Source organism: Oncorhynchus tshawytscha, linkage group LG20, assembly GCF_018296145.1.
Source record: "Oncorhynchus tshawytscha isolate Ot180627B linkage group LG20, Otsh_v2.0, whole genome shotgun sequence".
Lineage (NCBI taxonomy): Eukaryota > Metazoa > Chordata > Actinopteri > Salmoniformes > Salmonidae > Oncorhynchus > Oncorhynchus tshawytscha.
In genome coordinates, this window is record NC_056448.1 from 34,578,788 (window position 1) to 34,590,205 (window position 11,418).

The 11,418-nt window shown below is 43.1% G+C and overlaps 1 protein-coding gene across 1 annotated transcript; it reads left to right on the forward strand.

Annotated features, from left to right (window-relative positions):
- The first annotated feature begins 4,370 nt into the window (after positions 1–4,370).
- On the forward strand, positions 4,371–8,596 carry LOC112220157 (dnaJ homolog subfamily B member 5). Its single transcript, XM_024381832.2, has 4 exons — positions 4,371–4,613; positions 5,575–5,830; positions 6,279–6,847; positions 7,704–8,596. The coding sequence occupies exons 1-4, from the start codon at positions 4,515–4,517 to the stop codon at positions 7,935–7,937; spliced, it is 1,158 nt and encodes a 385-aa protein (XP_024237600.1). The 5' UTR covers positions 4,371–4,514; the 3' UTR covers positions 7,938–8,596.
- The last annotated feature ends 2,822 nt before the right edge of the window (positions 8,597–11,418 follow it).

An 11,418-nucleotide genomic window follows, 5' to 3' on the forward strand; every position in this document is an offset into this window, starting at 1 on the left:
CCTCAGCTATCTATACCACATAATGACAAAGCGAAAACAGTTTATTTTTTATTTTTAGAAAATGTATTTAAAATTTAAAAAACAGGTGGTTAAAAATAAACACCTGTGGTGAATTCAAATGATTGGACATGATTTGGAAAGGCACACACCTGTCTATATAATGTCCCACAGTTGACAGGAATTGAGCGCTACAGGAGTTGTCCATAGCGCTCCGAGACAGGATTGTGTCGAGGCACAGGTCTGGGGAAGGGTACCAAAAAATGTGTGCAGCATTGAAGATGCTGAGCAATCAGGTGAGAAGGGCCTTGGTCAGGGAGGTGACCAAGAACCTGATGGTCACTCTGACAGAGCTCTAGAGTTCCTCTGTGGAGATGGGAGAAGCTTCCAGAAGAACAAGCAACTCTGCAGCACTCCACCAATCAGGCCTTTATGGTAGAGTGGTCTGCAAAATTGTAATTATTCGCCTACCTCCTCATGCCTTTTGCACACAATGTATATAGACTCTTTTTTTTTTACTGTGTTATTGACTTGTTAATTGTTTACTCCATGTGTAACTCTGTGTTGTTGTCTGTTCACACTACTATGCTTTATCTTGGCCAGGTCGCAGTTGCAAATGAGAACTTGTTCTCAACTAGCCTACCTGGTTAAATAAAGGTGGGGGAAAAAAAAAAAAACAGAAGCCACTCCTCAGTAAAAGACACATGACAGCCCGCTTGGAGTTTGCCAAAGGAACCTAAACACTCTCAGACAATGAGAAACAAGATTCTCTGGTCTGATGAAACCAAGATTGAACACTTTTGCCTGAATGCCAAGCCTCACGTCTGGAGGAAACCTGGCACCATCCCTGCGGTGAAGCATGATGGTGGCAGCATCATACTGTGGGGATGTTTTTCAGCGGGAGGGACTGGGAGACTAGTCAGGATCAGGGCAAATATGAACAGAGCAAAGTACAGAGAGATACTTGATGAAAGCCTGCTCCAGAGCGCTCATGGCCTCAGACTGGGGCGAAGGTTCACCTTCCGGCAGGACAACATCCCTAAGCACACAGCCAAGTTTTAACACTTATGTAAATGTAATAAATCAGTTGTTTTTATATATATACATTTTTTATTTAAATTTTCAAAATGTTTAAAAATAAAACTGTTTTTGCTTTATCATTATGGGGTATTTTGTGTAGATTGATGAGAAAAAATCGATTTAATCAATTTTAGAATAAGGCTGTAATGTAACAAAATGTGGAAAAGGTGAAGGGGTCTGAGTACTTTCTGAAGGCACTGTATAAGTTAGACATTTTAGAAAAATGTAATAGGAGTGATACATATAATTTTGGGGGCCACAGCAAAGAGTGCTGTAGTGACTCAGTCCACAACAACTCTGATGTAAACAACAGGCAAATAGCAGCAATCTGAGATTTTAGCACCACAGTGGTCATGTCAAGTGAAGCTGAAATCACTGGGAAAAAACATTTATGCAAGAGGAGGCCTGCACAGGAAGCAAAAACCCTGAAGAGCATCAACCCAATGCTTGACTATTTAGTCATATTGATTACAATTGTTAAACATTTTGAACTGTAAATATAAGACTAAATCTGAAAATAGTGATTCTTTGAAACTGCTCACAGGTGCCTTGCCTCAGTAGTATTTGAACACAATCAAATACTACTGAGGCAAGGCAGTAGTAAAGTATGTGGACAGCTGCTTGTCGAACATCTCATTCCAAACTCATTGGCATTAATAGGGAGTTGGTCCCCACTTTCCTGCTATAACAGCCTCCACTCTTCTGGGAAGGCTTTCCACTAGATGTTGGAACATTGCTGCCGGGGACTTACTTCCATTCAAACAAGAACATTAGTGAGGTCGGGCACTGATGTTGGGAGATTAGGCCAGGCTCACAGTCTGTGTTCCAATTCATCCCAAATGTTTCGATGGGATTGAGGTGGGGGCTCTGTGCAGGCCACTCAAGTTCTTCCACACCGATCTCAACAAACCATTTCTTTATGGACCTCGCTTTGTGCACAGGGGCATTGTCATGCTGAAACAGGAAAGGGCCTTCCCCAAACTGTTGCCACAAAGTTGGAAGCACAGAATTGTCTAGAATGTCATTGTATGCTGTAGCGTTAAGATTTCCCTTCACTGGAACTAAGGGGCCCAAACCATGAAAAACAGCCCCAGACTATTATTCCTCCTCCACTAAACTTTACAGTTGGCGCATTGGGGCAGGTAGCGTTCTCCTGGCATCCTCCAAACTCAGATTCGTCTGTCTGACTGCCAGAGAACGCGTTTCCACTGCTCCAGAGTCCAAAGGAGAGCTTTACACCACTCCAGCCAATGCTTGGCATTGCGCTTGGTGATCTTAGGCTTGTGTACGACTACTCGGCCATGAAAACCCATTTCATGAAGCTTCCAACAAACAGTTATTGTGCTGATGTTGCTTCCAGAGGCAGTTTGGAACTCGATAGTGTTGCAACTGAGGAGAGACAATTTTTAGGATCTTCAGCACTCAGCGGTCCCATTCTCTGAGCTTGTGTGGCCTACCACTTCGCGACTGAGCCGTTGTTGCTCCTAGACGTTTACACTTGACAATAACAGCACTTACAGTTGACCGTGGCAACTCTAGCATGGCAGAAATGTGACTAACTGACTTGTTGGAAAGGTAGCATTCCTATGTCTGTGCCAAGTTGAAAGTCACTGAGCTCTTCAGTAAGGCTATTCTACAGCCAAAGTTTGTTTATGGAGATTGTATAGCTGTGTGCTCAATTTTCTACTGCTGTCAGCAACGGGTGTGGCTGAAATAGCAGAATCCACTAATTTGAATGGTTGTCCACATACTTTTGGACATGTAGTGTATCAGCCCTCAGGCAAATCACATAGACAAGAATAAAGGTGTACAACAATTCTGTATTGTACAACAATGTATTTTTGTGTGTGATAGCTTTTGTAGTCGGCTCCATAGTCCATAAATAGACCAGTGACAATACAGCCCCTAGCATGTGACAATGACAATGCTTAATTAGATTCAAATAAAGTACTGAAGTGTGACCGACCGCATGCGACTGCGCCCATTCTGCATGCTTGTCTGTGTATTATTGGTACACTTTGGCACGTGAGCCGTCCCCCCTGCCGCCCCCTCCAGCCATAGTCTCAGTGTGACACGACACATTAATAACTGTGATTTTCTATTCGAGGAGAGAAAAAAAGGCGAGAGAGACAGTGAGCTCTGATTTCCACCAGTCCCAATGTTCCCGTGGGCGGATGGGAGAGTGAGAATACTGTGAATAGAACAGAATGTCCTAATTCGTTGCATTCTAGAACCATCCCTCTCTCTGCTGTAGAAGAGCCCCACTCCAGCCAGAGCCAGTGACGCTCCTGACTCCCCATGTTCAGACCAAATTTGTCTCCATTTCCTGTTGGAGTGAATGGGAGACTCCACTGAAAGATGGAGAATCCATCTCTCCCATTGGCTGTGGTGAGCATCATAGAAGAGGAAACATGGCCATGTATGTCCACTTTTTGTTCCATAACCATAAACTGCTGTACACAACAACACAGGTCCTTACTTCAACTGTACTGGATGTCCACTTATACAATTCATACTGCTAGACAAAACAACACCAAATAAGTCTTGCAGGATACTCAAATGGTTTCTTTGAATCTATCATCAGTCCATTTCTATTCTATACTTTGTTCATATGAAGCACATCTAATCTAACCAGATATCTAACAACCAGATGAGCATCCTACAGAACCTAAAATAAACACTTTGTTGTTATGAAGTAGATTGAGAATGCATGATGTCACCATACTGGGATCGTATGTCCTTATCTGTTCCCCTATTAAATATGATAATATAAACCAGTAAGCAGACACTTTTATCTTAATGGATTTACAGTCATGCATGCACACATTTTAAATAAGGGGGGTCCTGGGAATCGAACCCACTATCCTGGCGTTGCAAGCGCAATCCTCTACCAACTGAGCTTCAGAGTATATATAGTCATATAAATTAGTACTTGACTAGAAAACAATAACGATTAATTTCTCTGATCACATAGCTTCAAGGGATTGTTCAATCCAATGGTCCATGTCAGGGGGATTAAATAGCCTCTAGGGATGTCTATCTGTCAGTCAGTCTTCAGTCGACAACCCTCGACAGCTCTGAGGATTCACCTCACTGGTCGTGACTGTTCCATGAGCTTCTGCTCAGAATTCCGGAAACGAGCCTCAAGAAGGAGAAGGAGGCTGTTACATCCGCGTGATAATGCTGCGAACACCAATGGTCTCTAGGAGAAATCGGTAGGCACGGTATTCCCTCTTGTGCGTATAAAAATGGGCGGGTTTTGGGAAAGCTCAGTCACGCTGCGTGGGTGGTGAGTGTATAGTAAAGGGCTGCGGCGGCGGTATATAGCACAGTCTGCAGTCAGCGGTTCAGTCAACCAACAGCTCAAGCACAGCTAAAACAGCTAAGAAACGTTCAGCACCACAGAACAGCGGACAGCTCCTCAATAAGAGAACACTATGGTTCTGATCTGGACACAGTTTGGAGTGAAAACCAAAAATGTCAAGTGCAAGGTCCGCGTTATGAACAGGAATGACAGCTCGGGCTCTTCGTCAGGGGTAAGTTATATTTTTACAATTGTATTAATTTCAGTAATTTACTGATTGTAATGAATTATATCAATGCTCATTTTACGCATATAGTCATTAATTGTGCCTTATGGTTGTGTCGTTAAAAAGACTGAGTTCAAAGATGTTGCTAATTGCTGAGAATAGTCTTTGAGATTAAGCATAGTGATTTATGTCAAATATTGAATGTTCTTTTCGAACTATAGCCTGTTCAACTTGTATGGGAGCAATGGGTTCCCCAGTATTCTGCAGACAGTGTAGCCTAGTTGAGACAATCAGGGTGCATCCAGGATCTGTGGTAGGAGCTGCAGTCTGCTTCACCATGCTCATACACACGAGCTCCCCCCATATTCACATTGTCTGTATTATAGGTGAGCAGATAAATATCTGAATTTTAGTTGGTAAGACTGAAATGGACATAATTGCATTTGCCATGGGCTAGTTTTAACATAACACTGTTTTCATTGGCTGAATGCAATATTTAATAATAAATTGATATTGTGGTCATTTGTATTCACAACACTGACATTTCCAAGTATGTATCTTCTGATATTGGTACAAACTAGCACAGTAGGCTTTCCTGATAATCATTGGTGACTCTGTGCTATTTGTCTTGGTCATTCTCAATCAACTGTTGAATGTCACACCTGCTGGGTGTCATAAAGGTGACAGATGCTTAGCAATGCATTATCATGGGCATGGCAACAAGAGCACTATCAGGACGGTTTAGAACCCACAGGCCAGGGAATTAGTTATCTTTCTACCACATCTTATCCAACTCTGGGTTCATATCTTTTCATTGAGGCACAGTTCGAATCTGACTTTTAGACAAAGGACAAAATGAATCTATTGGTGGGCGTAATTCAGTCAGGCATTTGTCCTTTTATAAGGGGGTTGACATCTGTAGGCTATAGAGATCTAACGTGTTTCTTCTCTCATCCTGTTTCTCCAGGAGAACCAAAAGGACCAAGAGGTGCCTGTTATGTCCATCAAGCCTATGGGGAAGGATTTCTACAAGGTCCTGGGCGTGGAGACAGACTCCAACGAAGATGAGATCAAGAAGGGATACAGGAAGATGGCCCTAAAGTTTCACCCCGACAAGAATAGCGCCGCTGACGCCGCAGACAAGTTCAAGGAGATCGCAGAAGCTTACGAGATTCTGACCGACCCCAAGAAGAGAGTCATCTATGATCAGTTTGGAGAAGAAGGTGAGAGCCTTTCCTTCCTTCCTTGTAATTTCACCAGCAGTAGCCTAGTAGGGCTCTTTGCCTTTGTCAGTTGAGTAGAAGTAGTTACTATAGCACAGGCAGATGCATTGTTGAATGGTTGATGGTAAGCAGCAGTACCTTTGCCAATTGCTGTTGCATCTAGCAAAAAATCTGCAGAACCTTGTCCACCAGAGAGCCAGCCCAACATGTGTGGTGGAGACAACCGCAGGCTGATAAATTATTCAGCCATCCACCAAGAAAATGTTTCTGCAAACTTAAAAAATTGCCAAATGTAAATTTTGTAAGCCCTCCAGAAGTGTTAAACCAAATATACATGAGTAAGAACTTTGTCTCCGAGTGAAGAATAGAAGATTGGACCAGATGGAAGATCACACATCTTCTGCCTGAGTAAACTGTACTAACTGTCTTTTTTCCTTTTGTGTCTCAGGTCTTAAGAACGGAGGCGGAGTGTCCATGGCAGGCAAGGAGAACAACACCCATCAGTACAGTTACCACGGTGACGCCCATGCCACTTTCTCCTCCTTCTTCCAAGGCTCCGACCACTTCGACATCTTCTTCGGGCCCGACGGCGAGGAGGAGCTCTTCAACCCCTTCAGCCGCTTCACCTTCAGCCACGTCGGTGGTTACCACAGTAACTATGGCCCCACTGGCGAGAAGCTTCGGCGCGGACGTCGGCGTCTGCAAGGCATGGTGGTGGTGCACGACCTCCTGGTGACCCTGGAAGAGGTGTTCCATGGCTGCACCAAGCACATGAAGATCACTCGGCGCCGTCTCAACCCGGACGGCCGCAGCCTGCGCACCGAGGACAAGGTCCTGAACGTGGTGGTAAAGAAGGGGTGGAAGGAAGGTACCAAGATCACCTTCCCCAGAGAGGGCGACGAGACGCCCAACAACATACCCGCCGACGTGGCCTTCGTTCTCAAGGACAAGAAACACCCCCACTACAAGAGGGATGGGTCCCACATTGTGTATACAGCCAAGATCACCCTCAAAGAAGTAAGTTTGTGTTTGTGTGTCAACCCTACATTTATTTGGGTGTATAACACAGTAAGTCTTAGCAGAATTACAGCACTGCCATACTTTTAGTTTAGGTAGGATTACATGAAGATTTAAGGCACGGCTGAAGTGTGCCACTTCCATACTTTGGACAATGGCTCAAATTGGTGGCTGTAGAATAGATAAAACACTGTTCTATTCAGAGCCCCCCCTCAGCTAACCCACCACTGCTCCAACCTTGTCCTTAGCTCAGCTCACAGACCCCCACGAACACACAGTGCAGTGCACCCTGCAGAGAGCAGCAGCTGTAGCTAAATATAGCCTCTGTCAGCCGCCCCCTCACACTTCTTTCACTTCGCTCCCTCACTGACTCCTCTGCCAGCCTTTAGCTTCCTCTCGCCCTCTCTCTCTGGCTTGCAGTCACTCACTCCCACGTCCTACGCTCCTCAGATTAGTATGAGAGTGTTCACAGACATGGCAGCCTCTTCAAAGAGCTCCTCTCCATCTTCCCATGGCCCCACTCAGTCACTCTGTTGAGTACCGACACCCACACGCACAGCCAGAATACAGAGAAGATTACCGGTATGATATTTGTAACACTTATCATTGCATAACAGAGCAAAGCATTGTCTTTAGGGGGTAAATGCTCTACATTCAATTCTGTGATATAACACATTCACTTGGAAAATTGCCATGGTTAGGTAAGAGTTTCATACATTCATTCAGAAGTTCCAACTGCAGCTAATTTTGGCATGGCGTCTGCTGCATGTACTGTATTATGTAACCAAAGGCTCTCAACATAAAACAAGGAACCGGAAAACTAACAAATTCGATCTTCCTCTCTGTTTCCTTCCAGGCTCTATGTGGATGCACAGTCAACGTCCCCACCCTGGACAACAGGACGATGCCGCTGCCGTGCAGTGATGTCATCAAGCCCGGCGGCATCCGGCGGCTGAGGGGCGAGGGCCTGCCCCACGCCAAGACCCCCTCCACACGTGGCGACCTGGTGGTGGAATTCCAGGTGGCCTTCCCTGACAGGATCCCTCCCCAGTCCAAAGAGATCATCAAACATAGCCTCGCTGGGTGCTAATGGGCTAACGTCCTAGCATGCTATTGTGCTAACGACCTACTGTTTGAGCCAATAAAATCACAGCCTTGCCAGGTGCTGTGACAATCCAGCACAGCTTCTCCCTGTGCTCGGTTTAGAGACAATGGCAGAGGGCACCGGAGGTCAGATGGAAGCTTTTTTGATTATAGGCACTTTTCATAAGCATATTTAACAGATACAATGCCACAAGTAGAAAGGTTTACAGTTACATGTACTGACTTTCTCTTGAATGAAAAGGGAATAGGTACTGTTACTGTGTATACTGCTTGCCTATATCAGGAACTTGGTATTCCAATCGAGTCATTTGACTTATTACAGAAACCTGAGGTAGTTGATAGTCACGTGACAAAATGATTCTACCACTTGTAGGCTATGGTTGTATGGTTTTCATATGACTGCACCTTTACATTGATTTATTACAATAACAAATATGTACTTGTGTACAAGAGTGTACTTGTGTACAAAAATATTTATAACTTTGTCTCTAAAAGAGATTCCTCTGTCAAATGTTCAACTGAATCATTTGAAATGTTTGTGTATATATGTGCTTTAACTTATACCAGATGTTAATGTATTATTCGAAATTGACAAATGGACACAAAGAAAAGCATGTTAAATAAATGAAAATAGCAGAATTTTAACTCATGGTGTTGGTGTTTGATTATCGTATAAAATGTGCAGCAGCGGTCATGAATGACAATTCATGCAGAGCATGTCCATATTGCCACAGGCAATGCTGAACACAAACAATCTGAATATGGATGCAGAAGTTGGAGCAAGACAAAGTCTCCTCCCACAAAATCATGGAAGACCAATGAGGCCTGAGAGCTATCTGACTACATCCAAGTGCAGATCAAGCGGTTGACCCAAAAATAAAAAGTGAATGAATTAATGAAATTTCATTTTCGTGTTAAATCACCAATTGGCAATCCATCCCTTATGGGATTAACTGACACAAACAAACATTACAATAATTCACTGTGGTGATTAAATGACAATTCTTCATCCAGTGTTCTCTGCATTGCGCATTGCATAAAGAGTGAAGAAATGTAAGTTAAAAATCTATACATAATAGTAAATAAAGGTTATCCAAACAATAATTATATCCCTAGAGCAGTAAAAGGAAATACATACATACAGATAAAAACAGAAAAAAAGAAACAGAAGGCATTTGAACCCAGTCTGGAACAAAGAGAAGATTCATATGGGAGACAAGCCTCTACACCATCTATATACACACGTGCCATTTACCACATAGAAGATTCATATGGGAGACAAGCCTCTACACCATCTATATACACACGTGCCATTTACCACATAGAAGATTCATATGGGAGACAAGCCTCTACACCATCTATATACACACGTGCCATTTACCACATAGAAGATTCATATGGGAGACAAGCCTCTACACCATCTATATACACACGTGCCATTTACCACATAGAAGATTCATATGGGAGACAAGCCTCTACACCATCTATATACACACGTGCCATTTACCACATAGAAGATTCATATGGGAGACAAGCCTCTACACCATCTATATACACACGTGCCATTTACCACATAGAAGATTCATATGGGAGACAAGCCTCTACACCATCTATATACACACGTGCCATTTACCACATAGAAGATTCATATGGGAGACAAGCCTCTACACCATCTATATACACACGTGCCATTTACCACATAGAAGATTCATATGGGAGACAAGCCTCTACACCATCTATATACACACGTGCCATTTACCACATAGAAGATTCATATGGGAGACAAGCCTCTACACCATCTATATACACACGTGCCATTTACCACATAGAAGATTCATATGGGAGACAAGCCTCTACACCATCTATATACACACGTGCCATTTACCACATAGAAGATTCATATGGGAGACAAGCCTCTACACCATCTATATACACACGTGCCATTTACCACATAGAAGATTCATATGGGAGACAAGCCTCTACACCATCTATATACACACGTGCCATTTACCACATAGAAGATTCATATGGGAGACAAGCCTCTACACCATCTATATACACACGTGCCATTTACCACATAGAAGATTCATATGGGAGACAAGCCTCTACACCATCTATATACACACGTGCCATTTACCACATAGAAGATTCATATGGGAGACAAGCCTCTACACCATCTATATACACACGTGCCATTTACCACATAGAAGCTAAATATTTGTACAATTTAATTATAGGTAGCCCTTTTTCTTTTATTCCAGGCTTTATCTAAATATTCTGCAAAAAACATTTGTTTCTCCTCATCGCTCAGCCACATAATGCCAGGGTATATCTGGTGTGCTTTCTGGAATAAGTGTATATCGTGCTAGAAAGGATTACTGTGGTAAACTGTTGCAGATCCTCAGTGGTTGCAGTAGGTTTTGAGCAGTACTGTACTGCAAAACATCACAATGTTTATCGATAAAATTGAATCAAATGTATTTTTTAGGAACTCAGTCGGGGTCTCAACTTACTGAGAGTAAGAATAGTCAAATACAACCGGTGTGATTTTAGAAATGTGGATGTGCATCAGCAGTTCCTCTCTTGTCAGGGAGGTCACTCAATTAGCTAACAATTAACCATATATATATATTTTAATGGTAGTTAGTCTAGCCAGCTATCATGGCTGAATTACCGACCAGTTGGCCCAGCATCGTCAGGGTTAGGCCGGCAGGAATGCCTTTGTCCCATTAAAAATGTGAAATAAACTATTGTACACACCTAGTAAGTCAAGGGTTTTTATTTATTTTTAGTATTTTCTACATTGTAGAATAGTGAAGACATGAAAACGAATAAATAACACGTGGAATCATGTAATAACCAAAAGTGTTAAACAAATCAAAATATATTTTAGATTCTTCAAAGTAGCCACCCTTTGCCTTGATGGCAGCTTTGCACACACTTGGCATTCACTCAACCAGCTTCACCTGGAATCAATCAATTTATTTATAAAGCCCTTTTTACATCAGCCAATGTCATAAAGTGCTGTACGGAAATCAGGCCTAAAACCCCAAACAGCACAGTGGCTAGGAAAAACTCCCTAGAAAGTCTGGAACCTAGGAAGAAACCTAGAGAGGAACCAGGCTCTGAGGGGTGGCCAGTCCTCTTCTGGCTGTGCCAGGTGGAGATAATAACAGTACATGGCCAAGATGTTCAAACGTTCATAGACGACCAGCAGGGTCAGATAATAATAAGTTGAAACTGGAGCAGCAGCACGACCAGGTGGACTTGAGGACAGCAATGGGACTGAGGACAGCAATGAGTCATCAGGCCAGGTAGTTTTGAGGCATGGTCCTAGGGCTTAGGTCCTCCGAGAGAAAGAGAAAAAAATTGAAAATTAGAGGGAGCATACTTAAAATTCACACAGGACACTGGATAAGACAGGATAAATACTCCATATAACAGACTGACCCTAGCCCCCCAACACA